At 48.0% G+C, this 27,052-nt stretch overlaps 1 protein-coding gene across 2 annotated transcripts; it reads right to left on the reverse strand.

Annotated features, from left to right (window-relative positions):
- Positions 1–275: 275 nt before the first annotated feature.
- PRRG2 (proline rich and Gla domain 2) lies at positions 276–23,461 on the reverse strand. 2 transcript variants are annotated; one of them, XM_081884437.1, is made up of 7 exons: positions 23,150–23,461; positions 18,670–18,780; positions 14,840–15,003; positions 8,029–8,074; positions 6,525–6,660; positions 2,869–3,012; positions 276–630 (listed from the first exon to the last, which is right to left on the reverse strand). In XM_081884437.1, exons 2-7 carry the CDS (start codon positions 18,770–18,772, stop codon positions 600–602), a joined length of 624 nt encoding a protein of 207 aa, XP_081740563.1. In that variant the 5' UTR covers positions 18,773–18,780; positions 23,150–23,461; the 3' UTR covers positions 276–599. The 2 variants fall into 2 exon arrangements, with proteins under 2 accessions (XP_081740563.1, XP_081740562.1); XM_081884436.1 differs by lacking the exon at positions 23,150–23,461 and having other exon boundaries at positions 18,670–18,993.
- Positions 23,462–27,052: the final 3,591 nt, after the last annotated feature.

Genomic DNA, 27,052 nt, shown 5'->3' on the forward strand with positions numbered 1-27,052 from the left:
AACCACAAGGGCAGGTGTTATACACTCCCCTTCCCTTCTGCATCTTAATAGTGCTCTTGAACACACCCTAAAGGCCCTAAGAGTTATTGTTCAAGCATACTCTGAGAATTATTTTATGAAAACAAGCAGATATCCCATCTACCCTCTGTCAAACTCTAGCAAGCGCATGCAAGCCATGACAGAATAAAGACACAGCTATAACAAGGCTTGTTCACATGACACAGGTGGTGGGCAGGAGAGAGGGATTTGTGTCAGAAACCTGCGCAAATGCTGGATTCAGAGCTGTAAAGTTGGTGATTCATTTTTATGCCAGAGTAGCGAAGAACAGCCGTATTATTCACATTTCAGATTCTTATTCCTCAAACAATATAATGCAGCTTTCTGTCTACACACACACACACACACACACTTTTTCTCTCTGTACATAGTACACACATATATGCAATATACATAATTCAGTGGTCCACACCATATTTGTGTATGTGTGTGTTCCCCCTCAGGTATGCTGCAGGTGAATTCACAGTGTTTTTTTCTGCACATAAATTGGCGGGGAGGCGGGTACACTTTCTTCCAAGAGTGGTGATCTTGCTGTTGACAACTCAGGTTGGTGGGGCAGTGTTGGTGCTATTCCTGGGGTGGAGAGTGGAGAAAAAGAAAAATAGAGATTCTTAACAGTGAGCAAGAAGCCATACAGTGGTATCTTGGGTTAAGTACCTACTTAATTCGTTCTGGAGGTCCGTACTTAACCTGAAACTGTTCTTAACCTGAAGCACCACTTTAGCTAATGGGGCCTCCTGCTGCCGCTGCGCCACTGGAGCCCGATTTCTGTTCTTACCCTGAAGCTAAGTTCTTAACATGAAGCACTATTTCTAGGTTAGCGGAGTGTGTAACCTGAAGCGTATGTAACCTGAGGTACCACTGTACAATGACAGTAGTAGGTGATGCTAATTTGCTTAAAACATTCATGCAAGGTTGCATCATATATTCAGGACAAACACCCCCCCTTTCTTTATTAATAACAAGGAAAACTGACCTCTCTCTTGGCCTAGTACACAAGAAATGTGTACTATGCAAAAACTTCAGAGCAGAGACTGGCGAGTATGTCAATTCCTGTTTTCTAATCAAGTTCATTTCTCCACATTTCCACATAACTTTGTGATTTAGTTTTTTAAAAAAACCATAAGTCATGAAAATAAAGCAGCATTTTAGTGTGAATTTCTCCAAAAACACACCTTTGTGTGCAGTTTTTTTTTCTTACATACTCATTTTTGCAAAGCAGTCTTCCCTTATAGGATGCATTTATTTTTTTTGGCAAGCTATTTTCATGAACGTATGCATTTTAATGCAAAGTTACCCCAGTATATGCATTTTTGGACCCATTCCTTGGCTGGAGAACTGCATTGCAAAATTTGGGGGTGTGCAAATTTTGAAGCCTAGCTGCGTTTTGATTCATATATTACAGTCATACCTCGGGTTACAGACGCTTCAGCTTGCATTTTTTCGGGTTTCGGGGGTTGCGCATGTGCAGAAGCACTAAACCACACTTTGCACATGCGCCGAATCACAACCCGTGTGCACGCAGATGCGACGCTGCGGGTTGCGGACACTGTGGGTTGCGGATGTTGCAGGTTGCAGATGTGCATCCCACATGGATCACGTTCGCAACCCAAGTGTCCACTGTATTTCAGAAAGTGTGAGCTGGGCAAATTCGCGTATAAATACACACTGAATTCCCAGTTGCCTGTGAGGCTACTTAGGAGGAGAGGGGAATGCATGTAAATCAGTGCTTGGGTCAGGGCCGGGCTGAGCAGGGACAGGAGGAAATAGATTGCTCCCTTCTGTGTTGCACTTTTACTGGTTCATAAACATACAGTGGTACCTTGCGTTAAGAACTTAATTCGTTCTGGAGGGCCGTTCTTAACCTGAAACGGTTCTTAACCTGAGGCATTCTTTCGCTAATGGGGCCTCCTACTGGTGTGCGATTTCCGTTCTTATCCTGGGGCAAAGTTCTTAACCTGGAGCAACCACTTCCTGGTTAGCAGAGTTTGTAACCCGAAGCATCTATAACCCGAGGTACCACTGTACACACAACCGTTAAGTTGTTCACAGTAACAAAAATATTCTAAAAGAAAGATAAATTAGAAATAGCAGGATAGTCCCTGGGTTTTAGCTAAGCCCAGCCAGAGCCAACAGAGAAAGTTACATTTCGTGAAGCCGTTCCATGCTGCAGTAACTGCCTAGCATAGTAGCATTCTGCCAGTTGCCGTCATGTCACATTAGCTTCCCACCCTTCCTGCAAGGAGCTCAGGGCAGTGCGCATGGAGCTAGCCCATTTTTATCTTCACTGGGTAGTTTAATGCTGCTGCAAAGCTGCAGCCGAGATGTGGAATCTTCTGCCCTTCCTCTATGTGGTCTGGACAGAAGGGTTTGTTTCCCACTGACCCAGCCCATTCGTGATCAGCGTTAAGACCCAAATCCAATTCTCCAGCCACTTCCGCCAAACAAGCTAGAAGAGGGCCATAGCTCGGTGGGAGAGGACCTGCTTGGAATGTAGAAGGTCCCACGTTCAATCACTAGGGAGGGCTGGGAGAGAATCCCTGTCTGAAAATCATGGAGAGCCACTACCAGTCAATGTAGACCAGCATCTCTCAACCTTGGGTCCCCCAGAGGTTGTTGGACTACAACTCCCATCATCCCTGACCAGTGTCCTGCTAGCTAGGGATGATGGGAGCTGTAGTCCGACAACCTCTGGGGGCCTAAGATTGAGAAAAGCTGGACCATTTCAGCTTTTTGTCTTGTACACTTGACACAGACTCGGGTTGCAGCTTGGGCAAGAGGCTCGGAGGAAGATCTGAAAAACTCTTGTACCTGTTGTAAGGTGGAGGAGGTGCATCGTGCACACCTGAAGTTTCCAGCACTTGCTCATAGGATGGAAGTCCCGGTGCCAACTCTGGCTTTGGCTCCTCGCCAAAGGTGGCGAGGGGCACTGCGGGATACAGGTCGCTTTGAGTCCTGATGAGGGAAGGAGATGAGTCAGAATGGTGAGAGCATGTCACAAAGCAGTCCTATGGACTCTGGTTGCTTGCTGACCAGCTCAGTTATATCATCATAAATAACACACTGACTTCAGAAGGGCTTCTCATGTACGGCTTAGGAAAGAAATACTTTCTTAAGCCCAAGAATGATCTAAGATGGAGATGGTGGACTGCCAGCCTTCCAGGTGATACGTGACGCCAACATCCATCAACCAATGGTTGTTGATAAGCAATCCTTAAAATGCCTCAACTACCAGCAGCTGCAGTATTTATTTTAATAATAATAATAATTTTTGTACTTCGCCCATCTGACTGGGTTGCCCCAGTTCCTCTGAGCACCTTTCAACAAAATATACAAAGACACAACAGAACATCACACATTAAAAACTTCCTAATACGGGGCTGCCTTCAGACATCTACAGAAGGTCATCTAATTTGTTACCTCTTTGACATCTGGCAGGAGGGCATTCCACTACAGAGCAGGCCTTCTGCCTGGTTCCCTGTAACTTACTTATTGCAACGAGACCCTCGGAGCTGGATCTCAATGTCTGGGCTGAACGATAGGGGTGGAGACGCTCCTTCAGGTATACAGGGCCGACGCCGTTTAGGGCTTTAAAGGTCAACACCAACACTTTGAATTGTGCTCGGAAATGTACTGAGAGCCCATAAAGATCCAAGGTCCAGTGTTATATGGTCCTGGCGGCTGCGCACATTCACCAATCTGGCAGCTGCATTCTGGATTAGTTGTAGTTTCCGAGTCGCATTCAAAGGTAGCCCCACGTAAAGTGCATTGCAATAATCTAAGCGGGAGATAACCAGAGCATGCACCACCCTGGCGAGACAGTGGGCAGGCAGGTAGGGTCTCAGCCAGCATACCAGATAGAATTAATTTTAATTATATTATATTATATTATATTATTATATTATATTATATTATATTATATTATATTATATTATATTATTTTATATTATATTATACTACCCTATACCCACAGGTCTCAGGGCAGTTTACAGAACAAAATCAAAATATAAAACTACAAAATCCAAATTAAAAAACAACAACCCAATAGCTCCCCCCCCCCAAAAAAACCCCCCACATTTTAAAAGGGCCTAGGATGTAAATCTGATCAACCAAAGGCCTGGTTAAAAAGGAACGTTTTTACCTGGTGCCTAAAGGTGTATAATGAAGGCGCCAGGCAAACTTCCCTGGGGAGAGCATTCCATGGACTGCAGAGAAACCCCGTTCTCGTGTTGCCACCCTCCGGACCTCTCGAGGAGGAGGCACACAAAGGAGGGCTACAGAAGATGATCTCAGGGTCTGGGTAGGTTCATATGTAAAGAGGCGGCCCCTGAGGCATTGAGGTCCTGAGCCGTTTAAAGCTTTATAGGTCAAAACCAGCACTTTGAATTGGCCCGGAAACTAATTAGTAGCCACTGCAGTCGAAACAGGATCGGTGTAATATGCTCAAACCGTTTTGCTCCGGTGAGCAACCTGGCCGCTGAATTTATATCCCATCCTTCTTCCCAAAGGAGCCTAGTGTGGTCTGGAAGGCCTCTGCTAGCTGCGAACAATACAAGTCTCTGCATCCTTGTGCAGGTAATTTGCCTGACCTGCTTGTGATATTGACTTTGGGCTGTTGTTTGACCTTGGGCTCTAGACCTAGGCTGATCTTCTCCGCTTGACCTTGGCTTGTTTGGATTCCACGGCACTTGCAATCCTGCCCTTGTTGGCAAATGTTTTGCTAAGAGGCTTATACAGTCGGACCTTGGATCCCAAACACCTTGGTTCTTGGATATTTTGGCTCCCAAACGCCGTAAACCCGGAAGTGGGTGTTCCGGTTTGCAAATGTTCTTTGGAACTCGAATGTCTGATGGGGCTTCCGTGGCTTCCGATTGGCTGCAGGAGCTTCCTGCAGCCAATCAGAAGCCGCGCTTTGGTTTCTGAACGTTTTGGAAGTAGAACGGACTTCAGGAACGGATTCCATTTGACTTCCAAGGTAGGACTGTACCTCCTGGAGCTGGGACCCCAATGTCGAGGGCACCCACTGGAGTGTGATCAACTGTGGGAGATCCACTCAAGGACTGTCAGGGACTGGCTGGATGAGGAGTGATGGGAGGCAGCAGCAGGGAACCCCCCTGAAATATACTCGGAATCAGACTGCTGCATTTTTGGATCCTATTCAACTCGGTACACAACACCCCCCAAGGGAAACCCCAGAGGAGGAAGGCTCAGAGCCAGGGGATTGGTGGTGGGACACTTGAAGAGAGGTCAGAGGGAGAAGATTGTGAGGAGGGGCTGGATGCTGAAGGGAAAAGAGGGTTTGGGAGCAGAAAGAGCCTGTGGCAGGGAGCAGTTCAGACTCTGAGGCTGAAGCAGAAGAGGGGGGGTCAGGCTGCTGAAGAATCCAGGGAGTCTCCCACTCCACCCCCATCGTTCAGCCCAGACACTGAGATCCAGCTCCGAGGACCTTCTGGCGGTTCCCTCATTGCGAGAAGTGAGGTTACAGGGAACCAGGCAGAGGGCCTTCTTGGTAGTGGCGCCCACCCTGTGGAACGTCCTCCCATCAGATGTCAAGGAAATAAGCAGCTATCCCATCTTTAAAAGATATCTGAAGGCAGCCCTGTTTAGGGAAGTTTTTAATATTTAATACTGTATTGTTTTTAACTCGATTGGGAGCCGCCCAGAGTGGCTGGGGAAACTCAGCCAGATGGGTGGGGTATAAATAATAAATTATTATAATATTATTATTGTTGCAACAAGCTCTCCTCCACTGTGGTCTCCAAGAACGTGCAGGATAATAAGGAGAGAAGAACAGAGACCACAGGTACACAGACACCATTTGAGACTGCTTGGGAAACATCCAGGAGAGGAGGAGCCTTAGAAGGGACAGAAGGCAGGGACCTTCAGTCCTGGCAACTGCTCCACAGGGGCAAGACCTACTGGGAACTGTTGCTGATTTGTATGCTGTTTCCTTGAATAAAGGAGGGACGCGGGTGGCGCTGTGGGTTAAACCACAAAGCCTAGGACTTGCCGATCAGAAGGTTGGCGGTTTGAATCCCCGCCACGGGGTGAGCTCCCGTTGCTCGGTCCCTGCTCCTGCCAACCTAGCAGCTTAAAGCACATCAAGTGCAAGTAGATAAATAGGTATTGCTCCTGCGGGAAGGTAAACGGCATTTCCGTACGCTGCTCTGGTTCGCCAGAAGCGGCTTAGTCACGCTGGCCACATGACCCGGAAGCTGTACGCCAGCTCCCTCGACCAATACAGCGAGATGAGCGTCACAACCCCAGGGTCGGTCACGACTGGACCTAATGGTCAGGGGTCCCTTTACCTCCTTGAATAAAGAGTTCACTTCCCTGACAATGGAGCCCTGCATCGTTCATGCTGACCCTGACTAGGACCTCCTGATTTTGAAAGCTGCCTGGAACTGCTTCTCATTCCCATGCATGCATGCCCCCCAGAGCAGCTATGCTTGGACCCTGATCCGTACCTGGAACGGCTCCTCTGCTTCCTCCGATATTTGAAGTAATACATGCCCACAATCACAAACATGACTACAGACACCAACGCTCCTACGAGGCCAGCCACCAGGCCGGCTACGTCAACACCAGGTCTTACTGTGGAAGCTGGAGAGATTGAGGGAAGATTAGTAGAGATATCTGGTGTCCGCCTCCGCAAATTGCCCTAATAGGAGCCCTGTTGTGGACACTGCCACCCTGATTCAGAGGGGCTTCAGAGATATCAAAGTTGCCTTTTCTCCAGGAAGTACAATCTGCCCTCCCTTGCTATTATGGGCTGTTTATGAAGCAGCCGTGGGAAAACACTGAGGCAGAAGGTCGTCCTTGGAATTCCTATTTTAGAAGGGACAACAACAGGAGATATTTCGGCTGGGAATTTAATAAGAGTTCTGGGCAGGATCTTTGGCAAAGTGGCCTGTGCAGATAAGAAAAGGGAAAACACCTAGTAAAAGTGAACTATTGGGCTTTTTCACACATGTAGGAGGAAGGAAAGGAATTTGTTTTAGAAATGATTATTGCTGATTTATTGTGGATTTGATCATCACAAATTATCAAATCCACAATAAATCAGCAATAATCATTTCTAAAATAAATTCCTTGCACTCACTTGTAGATATTGCCAGTGGTTTTTTCCTGGGGGGACGCAGGGTACCCCTAAACATTTTGTGCGTCTTTGTACTTTTGTCCATTTACTGCATTTACTTTCCCTGATTTGAACTATAAAATGGTGATTTTCTTGAGTCAAAATGAGAGTACCCCTAAACAGGGTGTTTGTTTTTTGGTGTTTTTTTTAGGAAAAAGGGACTGGAAATTGCAAATGGTAAAATATTGTACATGTAGGATTTGGCAGGTGGAGAGCTGATGCTTAAGGATAAAAAGTTCAAAAAAATATTGTAAAATAAGGTTAACTGTAAGCAACAGAATGTGAACTAGAAACAACTAGAAAAATAAAGCAGCAACAAGAGGAAACCTTGGACAAACTGAGAACCAAATGTTCACTAGACCCTTTGGATCCCCCTTTTAAAATGAAGTATAACATGCTTTGTATTTTCCTTGTAGGACAGCTGGGAGTGCTGCAAAGCACAGTGGCGATGAGAGCCCACCAACTTATTTTGCAGAGGGCCCAATCCGCAGAGTGTACTGGGCCTTGAAAATGCTGTTGACACCCCTCAGCTCAGAGTAAGCTCCTGGCGCAAGTGCCAAAAGTCTGCTCTTGCTTCCCCCTACTGAAATTTGGCCTGGGATAGCTCAGTCGGTAGAGCATGAGACTTTTAATCTCATGGTTGTGGGTTCTAGCCCCACATTGGGCAAAATAAATTATGCGTGTGGGTGTTTATGGCCTGTTCGCTCCTCAAGGATGAGCCTCTGGGAAACCAAACAGGAGTTTGTTTCCTTCTGCCATTAGCTGACTCACAATGGGCAGTAATAAGAGGCATGCCTGGGAATTTCCTCCTGCCATTTTCTACCCTTACTCACTTGCGCCTCCTTTCCCGTTGTGTTCGTAGCTATCCCAAAACATTTTCTGGAGAGAGAACAAAAAAAGGGAGGTTAACATGGCATGATAGCAAATACCGTCTTTTTCGCCCTATAGTCCTTTTCGCACCTAGTTTTTTATTTCCCCCCCTGGCGCGGGGCTGGGGAGGGGGAAGCCCGAGCTTCCCCCGACCCCAGCCCCCAGAACAGGCTGCTATCTGCAAGCCTGGGGAGCCCTGCGGGAACTCCCGCGGTCTCCCCAGGCTTGCGGAGAGCTGCCCGAAGCCCGGGCCGCGCTCCGCTGTGCTCCCCAGGTTTCGGGCTGCAGGCTGCTGTCCGCAAGCCTTGGGAGCCCGGCGGGAAGTCGCACCGGGCTCCCAAGGCTTGCAGAGAGCTGCCCAAAGCCCGGGGTGCGCAGCGGATCTCCCCGGGTTTCGGGCTGCAGGCTGCTGTCCGCAAGCCTTAGGAGCCCGGCGGGAACTCCCGTGGGCTCCCAAGGCTTGCAGATAGCTTCCTGAAGCCTGCAGAGCCCCGACCCCTCTCGCTCTCCAGGCTTCAGCGAAAGCCTGCATTCACCCCATAGGACGCACACACATTTCCCCTTCATTTTTGGAGGGGGAAAAAGTGCGTCCTATAGGGCGAAAAATATGGTAACAGCCTTCCCGCCATTTTGAAATCCACGTCCCGAGTTCTGGTGGTGGTACCCACTAGATGCTATCTGCGCTATACATTTAAAGCAATATCACGCCACTTTAAACATTCATGGCTTCCCACCAAGGATCCTGGGAATTGTAGTTTGTTAAGGGTGCTGAGCGTTTTTGGAAACGCCTATTCCCCTTACACAGCTACAACCCCCAGAGTGATTTTACAACCAGTTCCTCTCCCCAGGGAATTCTGGGAAGTGTAGCTGCGGGAGGGGCCATTTTTTGCCCTGGTGAGGCCCTTCTTGGTGGGCTGCTGCAGTGGCGTAGCGTGGGGGGTGCAGGGGGGCCGGCCACACCGGGCGCAACATCTGGGGGTTAGGGCTAGGGGGCGCAAATCCACGGGTTAGGGGGCACAAATTACTTGCCTTGCCCCGGGTGCTGACAACCCACGCTACGCTACTGGGCTGCTGGCTCCTTACCTGGCAAGACCAGGTGCGACACAACAAACAGGTACTTATTTTTGAAAGTGTTGTTTTGCACAAATCTGGTACATTGGAAAACACGTCTTTCTGACTAAATAAATACATGGCCATTTTGCCCATTGTGAAACGTGCTTGACACTTTGGCTTTGGGTATAGTTCACTATTTCACCGTTCCACCGCAAAATGAATCCCCCCCCCTTACAGGTGCATGCACTTACAGGTAAGCAAATACATGTGCACACGCCAACAATAGACCTCAGGTTTCCATAATGAACAGAGCAAATACACTCAACCAGTTATTGCCTGTGAAGGGACCTCTGACCGTTAGGTCCAGTCGCAGATGACTCTGGGGTTGCAGCGCTCATCTCACTTTACTGGCTGAGGGAGCCGGCGTACAGCTTCCAGGTCATGTGGCCAGTATGACTAAGCTGCTTCTGGCGAACCAGAGCAGCGCACAGAAACACCGTTTACCTTCCCGCCGGAGCAGTGCCTATTTATCTACTTGCACTTTGACATGCTTTCGAACTGCTAGGTTGGCAGGAGCAGGGACCGAGCAACGGGAGCTCACCCCGTGGCGGGGATTCGAACCGCCGGCCTTCTGATCGGCAAGTCCTAGGCTCTGTGGTTTAACCCACAGCGCCACCTGCATCCCCACTGCCTGCTAGTCAATGTTTAAATGGAACCGGCTTGGGTGTGGACTGAAGCACACACAGAAAAATGGCATCTGTGCCGCCCACACGTGCAATGACACCCTGGTGTGCACACAGCCTAAGACTGCTTCTCCAGCAATGCTGCCTTATTTCCACACTTGTCATTTGCAATACACACTCTAGAGGGCATCAGTTTATCGCAAAAGAAAGTCCTTTAAAAAAGGCGGGAGGGGAGACAACCTCAAATCCCTCGGATTCACGAAATCAGCTAACGAAAGTTCCTTTTGCACTAAATTAATCTTTGCCACAGGACTCTTGGCATTCTTGGCTGCAAACAACAGGCTAACTTAACCCCCGTCCTCAGAAGTCAAATCTCGGCAGATCTATTTAGCTGAAGGAACCGTAAATATTTTAAACCGTGTATGCAACAAGTTAATTTTAATACAAAAGGCGTTGCCTCTCTCTGAGTCAAGAGCTGAAACCAGTCCAAATTCTGAACTGGCTGTGAGCACATAAGAAACTGTGCCATGCAATCCTACGGACATGCAAAACTGCACAGCCCAAACCTCTGCTTGCAATTACTTGGGAGATTTGTCATATTAGTAAGGGATAGGGCAGTTGGCAGCTGTGTCCTATATGCTGGAGAAGGATTAAAGCAGGAACAGCTTCTCCTGCCAAGGTGCAGCGCTGGGGAAAGTGGCACCTCCTGGCATTCACCCTTCTGCAGAATTCAATGCTGATGTTGTCAACATGGTGTCTGTGGGCGCAATGTCACACCCAGAGCCCACAAAGCCCCTGTACCTCCCCTCTGCTCACTGTCCCCTTTGTCATCAGGTGGTAAAGATAGCTACTTTCCACCCCTTTCTTGAAAAGTACTGAGAGCTGGAGGAGGAAGTTCGAAGAACAACACTTTCCCACTTCCTCGTTTTGCGCCAAACAGTGGTACATATGCTTCAGGTTAAAGACGCTTCAGGTTACAGACTCTGCTAACCCAGAAATAGTACCTCGGGTGAAGAACTTTACCTCAGGATGAGAACAGAAATCGTTTGCAGCAGCAGGAGGCCCCATTAGCTAAAGAGGTGCTTCAGGTTAAGAACAGTTTCAGGTTAAGAACGGATCTCTGAAACGAATTAAGTTCTTAACCTGAGGTACCACTGTATGCTTTTCAAGATCCAGGTAGGCAACAGAATGACCAACAGAGCAGGAAGGAAAGGGAAATTAGCTGGGAGACTTGGACAGGGAGATGAAAATGGAGATACCATGAGGAAGAAAGTCGGGTGCCGCAAACAAATGCACTCTTCAAAACATCAGAGCAAATAGCGACTATTCCACTATAAATGGCAAGTGCAGAAAGGCCCAATATTTCAAAATGGTGGGCGATGACAACAACCCCTGAGCACATCCATTTTTTAAAAAAGCAAAGGAGGGGGAATCATGAAACATATACATATGCCCAGCACTGTATGGGAAGTGGTGTTAAAACGGACCGGTTTATTGTGGCATGAGCTTTGGTGGCAGACAAACATACACAGGTTTAAAAGGGGCAAATGGTAATGAAATGCAGAAGGTGCAGACTGTGACAATTCAATTAAAGCTGAAATATAAGCGAAACCAGTTCAGCCGCCATTTACAACAGCAGTAATTGTCGATTAACACAATCAGCTTAGCATTGCTCAGCTAATTAGCACCTGCAGCGGGACAGGAAACCACCGCCTCAATTGCTGCAACAGACTCGCCCCTCTAGGGCTGTTTAGGTCTTCCACCATCAAGGGCGAATACTGCAATAACTAACCTCTTGACTACAGTAAAGGAAGGTTACATATTATTTGCGGTTCTTCTGGTTTCTAAACTACAAACAAATCACCTTGGGCTACAAGGGTTCTGAATCACGATTACCATGAAGTAGTACTCTGCATTTGGTGTGAAATAAAGATGTAAGATGTCAATAAACATAAATACTACAGAGAAAACAACACAGCGCTTCCTCGAGATAATGCTAGCTGGCACAAAGGCGGGAATAAGCCAGTTCTATTGTCTGTGTCTATGCCCTCGCAGCACCAGCAAACAAACTTGAAAGAGTGCACGAGGGTGCACACGTTATCTTTATAAATAGCAGTTTCCCCAATTAATTCTGGTCCTGCAAATGCTTCCCCACAGAAACCCAGAAAACAAGTTCTAAGTATTAACTGAGCCAGTTCAAATGCTGGCGACCTGCCTCTGTGGCATGTGTTGGAGCATTCATACATTCGATTCAGTATTTGGGGATTTAAGGGGACTGGTGCAAGGAAGGACTGGGAACCTGTGGCCCTCCAGATGTTGTCGCATTGCAACTCTCATCAGCCCAAGCCGGCATGACCAATGGTCAGGGAACATGGCAAATGCAGCCAAATGTCTGGAGGACCACAAGGTCCTCATCGCCAGACTACAGGGATGCACTTACGAGAGAAATGCTCTCAACCAATGATAGCAGAGGGCAAAGCTTGGGGGGACAGTGACGGCTGGTGCCTATTTAGGACTGGTGGGTCTGAAGGTAGGGAGGCCAACTCTAGGTGGCGCTAGAGCCACTGAGAGCCAATCTATTTCTCATTTTTGTCATCCTCCTCCTCCCTGCCGAGCTGTGCAAGGGAAACACTGAGATGATGGAGGAGAAAACTGACAGCCAGGGCCAGCCCCTGGACTGGTTGCAAGCAGGCAGGAAGGTGGGGGTCTAAGCTGAGGGCTGGATGCAGTTGGCAATGGACCAGTCTCCATTGTGGGGGAACACAGGGACTGAGGAAAGGAGAAGGATCTCTTGGTGTGGATGGCAAAGAAGGGGACGAAAGGCCTTGGATACAGGAGAGAGTGCATTTAGAGAGAAATAATATTGGGCAGTTTCTGCCGAGAATCTACTTTGGCTTCTCTTGCGTTTAGTTACATGGAAATGTTGGAAACTGCATAGCCTGTCAAGATAGGAAGAGACACAAAACCTAAATATACAAAGGAGAAGATATCCCAGAAACCACACAAACACATGCACACGTCATCTTGAATCACCTTCACAGTTCAGAATAGGGTGGTGTTTAAATTGATCTCACACACACTGATTTCCCAATTTGATGCAGCCCTTATCACTCTCCCCCCAGGAAACTGAGATGCAAACGAGCCCCAGCCTAGTCACGGATTTATTTCAGCAATCCATCTCTGGCTGCTGCTGCTATGACTCCCTGCCTGCCCAGAACCATCCAGGGACCAGGACATAGCTCTGTAATAGGAAGCCTGAGGCCTGTTTGCAAGTGGCTCTTTTACTATGCTAGGAATCTACCTGCTCCAAATTCCCTAGACAAGTCCTGACATGGAACACTGTAGTTCATGACAAACGATGTTCCCTGGTTTTCCTTGGCTCTGAAGCACCAGGGCTTTATTGCCTTCTAAGGGAAGCATGGAATCTTGTCCCCTCTTCCTGTATGAGGACCCTGCACACACATTGAATGCAACACGGAATCACAACTTTCCTCATCCTCAGTTTACATCAATCACAATTTCAGTTTCCAAATGTACAGCAGGTAAAGCATGACTCAGAGCAGCTTTTTGTCTGCTTCCGCCCTTTCAGTTTCCAACTTCATAAATCTAGGTGCACAGATGATGGCAGGAAATAATATTTTAAATGTGCAGTGCAGTCAGTGTGGTTTATTTATTTTTGTAATATAAAATGTTGGGCCTAGCATGGGGGGAGGGATGTGGGTGGCGCTGTGGGTTAAGCCACAGAGCCTAGGACTTGCCGATCAGAAGGTCGGCGGTTCGAATCCCCGCCACGGGGTGAGCTCCCGTTGCTCGGTCCCTGCCCCTGCCAACCTAGCAGTTCGAAAGCACATCAAAGTGCAAGTAGATAAATAGGTACTGCTCTGGCGGGAAGGTAAACGGTGTTTCCGTGTGCTGCTCTGATTCGCCAGAAGCAGCTTAGTCATGCTGGCCACGTGACCAGGAAGCTGTATGCCGGCTCTCTCGACCAATAAAGCGAGATTAGCGCCACAACCCCAGAGTCGGTCACGACTGGACCTAATGGTCAGGGGTCCCTTTACCTTTACCTTTTTAGCATGGGGGGGGCAGAATTGGTCTGCCCCCAATATTAAACTCCTTCGTAGAGAACTTAGCTATTAGGCTTTACCCCCATGTCTGTATAAATAACAACCCTCTTGCTATTAATTTATTTAATCTCTTCCCGGAAAAGCAGAGGTCCTGGTTTTCGAATGCTCTCTCTCTCCCCCTCTGCAACCAGTCCACTACCTTGGTAAGCTTTTACGTTTGTTGTACGATGGCAGACAACTACTGTATTTTGACTTGCTTCTTGTTTGCTAACCACATTCCTGACATTATAGCCCTTTGGCAGGTTGCTAGAAAGGCTATCAAATTGAAACTCCAGTTTTACTCTAGTCGCCCTGGTGCAGTCATGAAGACACGTTGCTATGTAGCAGGCAGGTGTTGCTAGGTTCTGCTTTCACTCCGCAGGTACAGACAGCTGCAGCAGATTTTAATTTGGCATTTATCCCTGTTGGCCCTGAATCATTTCCCCCTCTATAATTCTGGGTGTGTTTTTTTGCGAGTACCTAGAAGTGCAGTGGACGCGGGTGGCGCTGTGGGTAAAAGCCTCAGCGTCTAGGACTTGCCGATCGAAAGGTCGGCGGTTCGAATCCCCGCGGCGGGGTGCGCTCCCGTCGCTCGGTCCCAGCACCTGCCAACCTAGCAGTTCGAAAGCACTCCCGGGTTCAAGTAGATAAATTGGGACCGCTTACCAGCGGGAAGGTAAACGGCGTTCCGTGTGCTGCGCTGGCTCGCCAGATGCAGCTTGTTACATTGGCCACGTGACCCGGAAGTGTCTGCGGACAGCGCTGGCTCCCGGCCTATATAGTGAGATGAGCGCACAACCCTAGAGTCTGGCAAGACTGGCCCGGACGGGCAGGGGTACCTTTACCTTTACCTTAGAAGTGCAGCAGAACAGTTTCAAAATCTCTATGCTAGATGCTATGATGCTCCCAAGCCCAAGGCTTTCCCCATACTCAGCTGTTTGGAAGTCGTCCTCAAAGACTTCACGCATTTCTTCGTAGTTGCAAATTTCTTCTATGCATTCGCGCTCCAAGTTGCCTGGCGTGAAGAGCTCAAAATCCCAGTGGTTATAAAGAGGCTTACGGCTCAGGAATCGATGTGCAGTAGAGTCATCCAGGATCACTGAGAACAGAAACCATAAAATATTATCCCGGAGTTTAGAGAAGGCAAGATGTCCTAGGACAGTGATGGCGAATGTTTTAGAGACCAAACTGCAACCCAAAACCCACTTATTTATCGCAAAGTGCCAACACGGCATCAACCTGAATACTGAGGTTTTAGTTTGGAAAAAAACATACATTAACATCTTTTGTCTTAAAAGAAAAAACACAGCAACAGAGCTTTCAATGATACAAACAACTTTTTTTTAAGGTAAAAGCTTGCATTTGGCATGCTTTTGAACAAGTAATGTGATTTTTGCTGTTGTACACATGCTGATAATTTGTCTAACCTTGCTGAACTCCAGGTGGCTTACTCTCGAGTAGGAACAACAAACTGGCGGGAGGCCCTGGCGCATCAAAAGTCGAGGCCTGGACAGAGCAGCAGTTTCCCAGCACGAACCCTCCTCTCCTCCACCCCCCAGCGTGGCCCCAAGGGTGAAAATGGTGTCCTAGCAGCGCTGGGACCATGCTGGAAGCGGCCAAGAGCCTCCAGCTGGAGCACCTGTTTCACCCCCTAGCTATGGCCCTGCTGGGGCAATGGCGTGCGTGCCCACAGAGAGGGCTCCACAGGTTCGCCACCACTGTCCTAGGACCAAGAGTCATTTGTTCTCTCAAAGAAAGGGGAGTTGTTGCTACACCAAAGTGGAGAACCTTTGACCCTGTGTGCCCTCTGCCCTGTGCTGTGCCCTCCAAGCTAGACTGCTCCCCTACAGAATTCTAGGGACTGTAATTTGTCAAGGAAACACACTTGTTAGGAGCAGTGGCATAGCGTGGGTTGTCAGCACCCGGGGCAAGGCAAGTAATTTGTGCCCCCTAACCCGTGGATTTGCGCCCCCTAACCCTAACCCCCAGGTGTTGCGCCCGGTGTGGCTGGCCCCCCCTGCACCCCCCACGCTACGCCACTGGTTAGGAGCCCATGCCTTTCAAGTTGCCCCAGGAAAAATGGGACATTCGTATGAGATCTCAGGGGCTGTTGGGGGTGCTGCAATATCGCACTCTCACCCCGATTTCACGTAGTAAAAATTTGGACGGTATGGGAGACTCACATTCCCCTCTACAGTTCCCAAAGTGGTTTAACAGCCAATCCCTCTTCCCAGGGAATTCTGGGAGGGGGAACTAGGGTCTCCTAACAACTCTCAGCACCCTTAGCAAACACCAGCTCCCAGTATTCTTGGGTGTGTCACGCTGAAGTCCTCAGTTATTTTCACATACACCAGCCTTTGCCAACATGGTGCCCTCCAGGTGTTTTTGACGACAACTCCCATCAACCCCAGCCAGTTAGCATACACTTTCCACCCTCTAGGGGACGTTGCATATGAAGAGGACTGAGAATGGCAGCATTTACCGTATTTTTCTCTCTATAACACTCACTTTTTTCTCCTAAAAAGTAAGGGGAAATGTCTGTGCGTGTTATTGAGCGAATGTGTGGTCCCTGGAGCCGACTGGCCCGAGTACAGGGGCAAAAATCGGGCAAAAATCAGATCGCGCGGAGGAGGGAAGGCTAAAGAGAGGAGGTTGCATTCTGCATTCTGCCTCAGGGTCTTACTGCCCACCCTCTCCTGTTTTCGGTTGCTGTGTTTGCTCAAACACAACAAAGAGCAGGGAAATCCCCTGCCCTCCTGGCAAATAGAGGGGAAAGGAAAGGATCGTGTCCTTCCTTCTAATTCCTTCCTAGTCACACTGCACGCATCGGCTCAGGTTCCGTCAGCTAGGAGCACAGCCGACAGCCACCACCTCCTCCTCTCTGTGCTCCGGTGCTGCTGCTTCGTCCAGCATTCTATGGACTCGCAGGCAGCCGGAAAACATGCAGGTGGGAGAGAGAAAGAGAGAGAGAGAGGGCTGGCTTGGGTGGGTGGGAGGAAACATTTGCCTTCCTTTCCTCCCTCCCGTTAAACCCCTCTCCTGCATTGTTAGCCAGCTGCTTCTCCGCACACCCCTCTCCTGCTCCTTGTCCCTTCTGTGTTTTTTCTTCCCTCCCCACTTAAAACGTGGTTACAAAACACGGATCCACATGGATCCTCAGGATCTTTGCATTGGGCTACCCCAAACTCACCGTCAAATCACATGTTTGTGGCCACAGCATGAAGCACAAAAATGATACACCCACTGTTTCATTCAGATTCCCCCCCCCCCTGTTTTCCTCCTCTAAAAACTATGTGCGTGTTATGGTCAGGTGCGTGTTATCGAGCGAAAAATACGGGATTTTGCAGGTATAGCAGAGGCTTCTGGGAGGTCCAGAAAGGCCTGGGAGCTGACAGCTGAACCCATCAGGTCCTTCTCCTTTCTTCAAATGTCACTGCTTGCTTTGATACTTTCCCAACCTTTCCAGGTGAGCTGTTTTAGACACCATGCATGAGGCATTGTTGCTTTTTTCGTTGCTCATAGTCACATGCCTTCACTTCCTGGTTGAATGACCCTTCATTAGAACTCAAAAGCTTATTGCACACAGTTTGAGGAAATGAGATGCTCCCCCCCCCCATATATTGTATTCATTGGAAAATGTGGAATGTGGTTCCGCAAGGGTCCAACACACTCGCTGGCTATTTGCTTGCTGTGAGGTCTGTGTTTAGGAATGAGAGGGGCAGTGCAGGGAGCTTGGGCTTCTCATTGCTACCACAGCCAGTGGGACAAACCTCTCATTGGCTGGACGTAGATTTCTTAAAGACAGTAAGAGAGCTAGTGATGGTGTGCAGTGGTTAAAGTGCTGGAGAAAGGGGTTCAAATCCTCTCTCAGCCATGAAGCTCAGTGCAGGACTTTGACTAAGTCCAAAGCCTAATCATAGAGTTTCTGGGGTAGGGAGACATGGGTGGCTGGGATGAGAAGATCCTTGCATGATATCCTAGCTGCCAGGAGGAAGGTAAAGGTAAAGGGACCCCTGACCATTAGGTCCAGTCGTGGCCGAGTCTGGGGTTGTGGCGCTCATCTCGTTTTATTGGCCGAGGGAGCCGGCGTAAAGCTTTCTGGGTCATGTGGCCAGCATGACTAAGCCGCTTCTGGCGAACCAGAGCAGCGCACAGAAACACCGTTTACCTTCCCGCCGGAGCGGTACCTATTTATCTACTTGCACTTTGACGTGCTTTCAAACTGCTAGGTTGGCAGAAGCAGGGACCGAGCAACGGGAGCTCACTCCGTCGCGGGGATTCGAACCGCCAACTTTCTGATTGGCAAGTCCCAGGCTCTGTGGTTTAACCCACAGCGCCACCCGCATCCCTTGGGAGGAAGGTACAAACGTCAATAAAGAAGGCTTAAGAAAGGCCTATTTAGGGGGAACTCGTTCTACTTTACAGCTCTTATGTAGGCATTTTCCTTACTTCAAATAACCTTAAGAAGTCACCTGTGACCTCCAGGCTCTTTGTTCCTTTAGACTCCGCACACACAACATTTTCTTTTACAATCGGTGAAAAGCAAGTTCTTGTTTTTTTCCACCTAGTCCACACACACAATCCCTGTTGCATCTTTGCCCCTGAAATGTGCTCCTCAACAAAGTGGCTTCATCATTCCCAGAATAAGTGCAGATGGGTTATGCTTTATCCCACAGTGTGATTCCTTTTAAAAACAGATGCAGGCAGCCCTGGCAAGGAGATGTGTGTGTTTGTGTGTGTGTGTGTGTCCCAAACCTCAACTTACCTTGATCCTCTAGAGCCTGTTGGTGTTCCGGCTGCTTGAGCAGAACGGCAAAGCTGTGGCTGAGAGCTTGGAACAGCAAAAGAAGACATGGAGGACTCCACATGACGCGCCCTGAAAGGAGGACATGAGACAGTGCCAAAGATCTGGGTTCAAGAGAGTCCTCCAATATATATTCTGGGATAACACCACCCATTCGCGTGATACAGTAGCTCTCTCTTATCTGCCAGCCTTCACTTACGAAAAAACAACAACACAGGCATTAGACACAACACACTGCTGGTATTCTACAACTGGTTCCTCCCCACAGAGAAAACAGTTGCTGCTCTACTGTTTGATAACATGGGGACAACTGCTGGGGACTTGATAAGAGCCCAATATTAACAAGAAAGCTGGAGAGACAGAGTCGCTCCAGCAATTAGGCAGGGCGAAGCAACTGCCTCAGGCAGCTGATTTTGGGGTGTCATGGAAAGGCAGCAAGCTGTTAGTAGATTGATTCATTATTGTTGTTTTTACTGCTGGGGAGTGAGGGAGGGGAGGTGGGGTTTTTCTGCCACTAGTACCAAAATATCTGGCCTTGGGTACTGTCTACTTTGACAGAGAGTGGGGGTTACTTCTTCACCTCAGGCAGCTAAATATCTCGGGCCAGGCCTGTGGAGAGGGAATCTGCCAGGTGGTTAAAAAAGCATTACCAATGAGGAGCCTGACCAGGTAATTGGTTTTATTTTTTAACCATTTTCCATTTTAAATTGGATTCCCAACTGGGTCTGGCTTACTCCCGGTTCCTGTTAACAGAAGTCTGATCTGTAGAAATCAGCAGGCGAAGCACTTCATAGCATGGTGCTAAACATTAATACCTGCTAATTGCTGCAGATGAAACTGCAGTTAAAAGAACGCTTACCAGGAGCGGGTTCAGAAGGCCGGGAGTTGTAAATGTGCTGGAATACAGAAATTTATTTATGCATTTCTCATTACTTTTCTACCCTGCCTTTTCTCCAGGTACCTCAAGGCTCCTTGCCCATTTTATCCTCACAAAGACACCCACACATGGCTTCCTCCACTGAATCTTGCGAACCTTAGTTTGTTAATGGTGCTGGGAACTGTAGCCCAGTGAGGGATAAACTACAATTCCCAGATTTTGGGGGAGGAAGCCATGTGCTTTAAATGGATAGTGTCTGAGGTAAGTTCAGCTGAGAGATGATGACTTGAACTAAGATCACCCAATTGAGCATCATGGCTGAGTGGAGATTCGAACTCGGATCTCCGAGGTCCTAGTCCAAGACGTGAACCACTGCATCCCCCCTGGTTTTCCTTCTGAGGGCATTTACAACCTGTACTATAGTGTGAACCTAAGCATGTTCACTCAGAAGTAAGCACCATTATGTCAATGCCTGCTTGCTTCTGTTTACTCAGAAGTAACTCCTCCAAAGTCTGAGTTGAACAGAATTTGCTCCCAAGTCTGTGTGCATAGGATTTGCAGCCTTAGATGGACGGAGGAGTCAACAACTTCAAATAAGGCCATATTCACATAATAAATTCAAAGCGCTATAAATTCAAAGCACTTTAAACAATTATGGCTTCCCGCAAATACCGTATTTTTCGCTCTATAAGACGCACCAGACCACAAGACGCACCTAGTTTTTGGAGGAGGAAAGCAAGAAAAAAAATATTCTGAATCTCAGAAGCCAGAACAGCAAGAGGGATCGCTGCACAGTGAAAGCAGCAATCCCTCTTGCTGTTCTGGCTTCTGGGATAGCTGCGCAGCCTGCATTCGCTCCATAAAACGCACACACATTTCCCCTTACTTTTTAAGAGGGAAAAAGTGAGTCTTATAGAGCAAAAAATATGGTAATTATGGGAGGTATAGTTTGTTAAGGGTGCTAAGAGTTGTTAGGGAATCCTGATTCCCTTCCTGGTGCTACAATTCCCAGAGGTCTGTCTTCATGGGAAACTCTGCAAAATAGTATTTCTGGGAAGGAAATGGGAGTTTCCTAACAACAGTTAGGGAAACCCCCATTGTTAGGAAACCCCCATTTCTGGGAAGGACACACTGCTGGTATTATACAATTGGTTCCTCCCCACAGAGAAAACAGTTGCTGCTCTACTGCATGATAACATGGGGACAACTGCTGAGAACTTGATAAGAGCCCAATATAACAAGAAAGCTGGAGAGACAGAGTCGCTCCAGCAATTAGGCAGGGCGAAGCAACTGCCTCAGGTAGCTGATTTCGGGGTGTCATGGAAAGGCAGCAAGCTGTTAGTAAATTGATTCATTATTCTTGTTTTTACTGCTGGGGAGTGAGGGAGGGGAGGTGGGGGTTTTCTACCTCTGGTACCAAAATATCTGGCCTTGAGTACTGTCTCCTTTGACAAAAAGTGGTCAGTGGAACTGACCAGCAAGATAACACAGGAGGCGTGGTAATTACCATATTTTTCGCCCCATAGGGCGCACCGGCCGATAGGACGCACCTAGTTTTTTGGGGGGGAAATAAAGAAAAAAAATTCGGGTGCAGGAACCTCTCCCCAAGCTGTGGGAGAGCTGCGTGACTTCGCGCAGCCCTCCCGCAGCTTGCAGAGAGCTGTGCTAAGCCCGAAGCCTGGGGGCGCTGAACTCAGCGCACCCCCAGGCTTTGGGTGCAGGCACCTTTCCCTAAGCCGTGGGAGAGCCGCGCGAAAGCCTGCATTCGCCCCATAGGACGCACACACATTTCCCCTTCATTTTCGGAGAGGAAAAAGTGCGTCCTATAGGGCGACAAATACGGTACGCTCCTTAGGAGGAATCCGAAACAAAACAACAACCCTATTGCCACTCTCCTGCGTGCCCATTCTTAAAGAGAAGCCCTTAAGGGAACAGGGCAGAGCTGTTACTCAGCCATTTTCAGAAATCCACCAGCACGATCTTGGCTTTCTGCCCCTACATTTATCAAGCAAGTTAATCATTCGCAGTCTGAACTTGTGCATATTTCCTCCAAAGGTCATCCCACTGCGCCCTGCAAGGCTTGCTCCTCTGGGCTGGCAGAAAGACACTCTCTGTCGTGCCAGGCTCTGCACGATCCAAGAGGCGTGTCCTCCCAGGATCCTTTGCAAAGTCACAGATAAGTGTTGTAAAGTAATTATCAGACTGCACACAGCTTTGTTTTTTAAGTCTTTAAAAATAATTACTGCCCTAATGATGGCTTGGGAAGCCTTTCGGAAGGGACTGACCCCGGACTTGCCTCCAAACAAGAGTGCTTAGGATTTCAGAAGTTATTTGCAAACCAGAGTGCTTAGGATTTTTAGAAATTATTTGCAGCATAATCAAAAGTGAAAGAAAACCAACCACTTCCCCTTGCTGCCCAAGGATATAGTCCCAACGGTTTGCGTCAGACAGAATCGAGCATCAGCAAATAACGTTCCTGTTAACAAATTTCTGAGCTGTAGGTTTAGGGGATGTTTGCTAAGGGGCCACGCGTAGAATAATACTTAACAATCATATAGTATTTTCAATCATATAGTCTTTCACCATTTAAAAAAAAATCTATGGGGCTGTGAGGATGAGTCCTCTAGGTTAGAGAGTTTCTGTTCCAATAAGCAGCAACGTAGATCAATAACTACTACGATCACATCCACACCACACATTTAAAGCCCCTTTATACCACTTTCACAGTCATGGCATCTTCCCAAAAAGATGCTGGGCTTAATCATCACAGTGCTACAATTCCCAGCACCCTCAACAAACTACAGTTCCCGGGCTTCATGAATGTTAAAATGGTATAAGAGTGCTTTAAAGGTAGGGTATAGAGGTGTGATCATAGATCGGCTGGCGCCGATCGGAAGCCTTCCGACTATTACTTCCTTTCACACAAACCAAGTTAGACTGCAGTCCCATGCACATCTTTCTGGAAGTACTGTATGCTCCTTTGAAAACAATGGGGCTCACATCTGATTAGACATGCAGTATTGTGCTGTAAGAGGAGAGTTTCCCAAACTTGGGTCTCCAGCTCTTTTTGGACTACAACTCCCATCATCCCCAGCTAGTAGGACCAGTGGTCAGGGATGATAGGAATTGTAGTCCAGAAGCAACTGGGGACCAAAGTTTGGGAAACCCTGTGTCGGAGCAACACAAGACTAAAAAGATTCAGCATCCTGTTTATTGAAGCATTCTGATGATCCATTCTGATGATTCTTTCAAGTCTGGAGTAATTTGTATGGAGTCTTCATACAATCATTATTATAGGCTGATGCTGAATTTACCTCTGTCTAGCTCTAAGCATTGAACCCCCGGCTGCTGATCAAAAGAGCTACAGAAATGTGAAAACTCTCTAAAAGTTATTTTTCCTGTTTCAGATCCAGGTCCAGGAAGACATAGCAATTCCTTGGACCGTAGAGGCACAGAACAAAAACCAAAACAAATCACAACCCGTTTGGAAAGCAAAGCGTCCTTTTCCCCTTTCCTTTTTTAAGCCAGCTTGGTTTCCAAGCTGCCTGCGTGCTGCCAACTCACCTGTGCGGAAATCGCAGGTGGAAAACAGGTACGCCGATGACCTGGATGGAAGCACCTGCCTGTTCCCAAAGAGTCCCTGGTTCTGCTGTCCCGCAGTAGAAAGACAGGTGGGAATAGCTGCAAGACGACCCCAGTGTCAACGGTTAGAGGGGAAGGGAAGAAATGTCATATAGCCTCTGTCCATGGCAGTCCAGTGCAAAGGAAAAACTCTCCGGAACAAAGCTGAGGTCTCCTGGAGAGAATCAGGAGCTGCTGGAGTGCTCCAGGTGAATGTGGGTGGGTCCAAAGGTCACATGGTCAGAGGAGAGACAGGTAAAGCCGGGAGTGGGGGGAGAGCAAGTCGTAGGAGGAGTCTAAAGGTTCCATTGCCAGAATTCCTGTGTGAGTGTTGCTTTGTAAATTTGTCTAGCCACTTCTACAGAGAGAGACTACGCATACACAGCCCTCATGGTATAATAGAAATCGCCGCTTTACTCGGAAGTGAAGGCATCTTTGTTTAATACAGCCAGTGGCGCAGCGTGGGGGGTGCAGGGGGGGCCGGCCGCACCGGGCGCAACATCTGGGGGTTAGGGAAATCCACGAGTTAGGGGTGCAAATCCACGGGTTAGGGGGCGCAAATCCATGGGTTAGGGGGTGCAAATTACTTGCCTTGCCCCGGGTGCTGATAACCCACGCTACGCCACTGAATACAGCACAAGTTCTGAGGCTTTAGAAACAGGTTCCAGGGCTAAGGTGTGAAGTGAGCTGGCTGCACTCCCATTTTTCTCTTTGTTCGAGGCCAGTTTCCTGAAGCAAAGGCACAGCTAAGCTACACAAGCAGTTGTACACATACTGTCCGTTTTCTACGAGGATCCATCAGCGGCATGGTTGGTCTTATGGCTGATAATATATCACATCCAAAGTCTGCGTGGGGATCTTTTAAGAGAGCTGAAATGAAGGAAGCAGTGCAATGTTCAGAGGCTAGAAATCGTACAGTATTCTGCGTATGCTGTTTGGGGCTTCCCCCTCCCTTGCCTGAGATCCTTGCCCTTCTCCATATATCCCTTTTATTGTGTATAGTCGTGCCTTGGTTGACAAACACCTTGTGAGCCGAACGTTTTGGTTCCCACATGCCGCAAACCCGGAAGTGAGCGTTCCGATTTGTAAATGTTCTTTGGAACCCGAATGTCTGGCGCGGCTTCCGATTGGCTGCAGGAGCTTCTGAATGTTTTGGAAGTCAAATGAACTTCTGGAACAGATTCAATTTGACTTCCAAGGTACAAGACCTATTGGGGTGTTCCTGCTATGAGCCCCTCTATCCCACACTCAGAACAATATACCCTAAAGATACCACTGTTTTCACTGACCTTCATTCCAAAGAAACAGGAACCCTGGGTAAGCACAGGAGTCTCTCACTGCTCAGAGACCGGGGTTGCATACAACAGTCATATTACTGACAAGCTGAGGTAAAAGGTAAAGGTAAAGGGACCCCTGACCATTAGGTCCAGTCGTGGCCGAGTCTGGGGTTGCGGCGCTCATCCCGCTTTATTAGCCGAGGGTGCCGGCATGGAGTTTCCGGGTCATGTGGCCAGCATGACTAAGCTGCTTCTGACGAACCAGAGCAGCGCACGGAAACGCCGTTTACCTTCCCACCGGAGTGGTACCTATTTATCTACTTGCACTTTGACGTGCTTTTGAACTGCTAGGTTGGCAGGAGTAGGGACCGAGCAACGAGAGCTCACCCTGTCGCGGGGATTTGAACCGCCGACCTTCTGATCGGCAAGTTCTAGGCTCTGTGGTTTAACCCACAGTGCCACCCACGTCCCCGACAAGCTGAGGACATACGCCTAAAACAATTGGGGGGGGGGGAATGTGTTAATTATGGTTATGCCGAGTTGGATACGGAAGCTAAAAGTACTGCATTATGAGTAGGAGAAGCATGTGGTCAAACACTTGAAAAAAAGCCCCTTCCCTATTGTGATGACATGCTTTTTTTCTTACCCTTTTGCTCACGGTTTCACTCCTTTTCAGCAAGACAGCTGTTACGGTCATAACCTGACCTATAATCCATATTATGAGTTCCACTTCCTCATGTTTGTGTTGCTGAAACCAAATATTGCTCTTCAGTTTCCTGTACGGTCTATTTACCAAGCAAGGCTTAGTACCAAGGGTTTTCACATCGCTGAGCTTTATGTTTGCTGTGGTTTATTCCCCCCACCCTGCCCCACATCTGACTTTGGTGTCATAGAGGCCGGTACCATGACGCAGGGAAAAGAACCCAGACTTAGCTCTCCCACTTTCCATTTTACCTTTCAGCCCCCAAGAAGCATATTTGAACCTCTTCTGGGTTCGCTTTGCTCATCTTCCTTTGGTGCGCTAAGACCCTGAAGAACCCTAAACAAACTAAATTTCCCAGGGTTTTTTGGGGGTAGCCGTGATTGTTTCAAGTGGTAAGATCATACTTTAAATGTTTGGTGCAGTAACAATGGGGAAGCATAACAGAACAACTCCGAAAACAGAATGATATGTGGATGGTCCAGTAGAAATCCACCACTTTGCACTATTCTTGCACGTAGGTAAAGGGACCCCTGACCATTAGGTCCAGTCGCGGATTACTCTGCGGTTGTGGCGCTCATCTCGCTTTATTGGCCGAGGGTGCCGGCGTACAAATTCCGGGTCATGTGGCCAGCATGACTAAGCCGCTTCTGGAGAACCAGAGCAGTGCATGGAAATGCCGCTTACCTTCCTGCCAAAGCGGTACCTATTTATCTACTTGCACTTTGACGTGCTTTCGAACTGCTAGGTTGGCAGGAGCAGGGACCGAGCAATGGCAGCTCACCCTTTCGCGGGGATTCGAACTGCCGACCTGCTGATCGGCAAGCCCTAGACTCTGTGGTTTAACCCACAGTGCCACCCACGTCCCTCATTCTTGCATCTACTAGGGCATAAAAATGCACCTACTGTGAATAAAAATGCATATATTAGTGAAAATTACACACACAAATACATTACAGTCGGGGAAATGACTTTGCAAAAATATGCTTGTTAGGAAAAACTGCATACAAAAATGTGTATTTTAGGATCAGCATTAAAATGCTGATGAATTTTCACGAGAACTTTAAACAAACATCAATAAATCACAAACTAATGTGGAAATGTGAAGAACTGAATTTAAGATTGGAAAAGTGAAGAACCGAAATGGACAGATTTACTCATCCTTAACCAAAGCATCTCAGATTGCTGACTAAGCAAATCAGATCTCATCGTGTCCATGTTCCCGCCAAACATTTGTGTCAGCCAGTTATGGGGAGGCACAGATCAAACGATCAAAACAATCTACACTGTCAGCTGTTCTAACTGTCTGGGTGGAGAGATCACTCACAATCCGGTAGCTGTATTCTGTCAGCAAGCTGGTGTTGATTACACCTGTACACTGATGTAAATTCTGCATATTTCACTGTGGAGAGAAATCTTATTTTTTGGCAAGGATCCAGCTTGTGGCTTTTCTGTATTACTGATGTGTATAGTGTCTCTGTGACAGTTGTTTGTCTAGAAACGCCAGCACTTTCCAGTTTTGATTGCTCAATCAATCAGCCGGGGTTTTTTAGCCCGGGGGTGGGGGACGGGGGACAGTGAGCCATAGGAATGGATTGTCCTTCCTTATAGGCTTTCAGTGTTCAAGAATCTCTTGAGGTCTGTAGTGCCAGGAACATGAGCTGAGACATAAGTAGAATGTATTTTGTCTGTGTTTTTGAATAGCAACTACCTGCCAAGGTTTGATTTTTGAAATTAGATAACACTTAGGGCTGTTTCAGACAATTGTGTGCATCACTCGACCTCGGTTATCTCTGACTACTAACTCCCACCTGATGAGGACTTGCAGCTGAATGTGTCAGCTGATTCCACTGAATTGTGTTTTAAGGC

The sequence above is a fragment of the Podarcis melisellensis genome (assembly GCF_964234715.1).
Source record: "Podarcis melisellensis genome assembly, chromosome: 13".
NCBI classification, from domain to species: Eukaryota; Metazoa; Chordata; class Lepidosauria; order Squamata; family Lacertidae; genus Podarcis; species Podarcis melisellensis.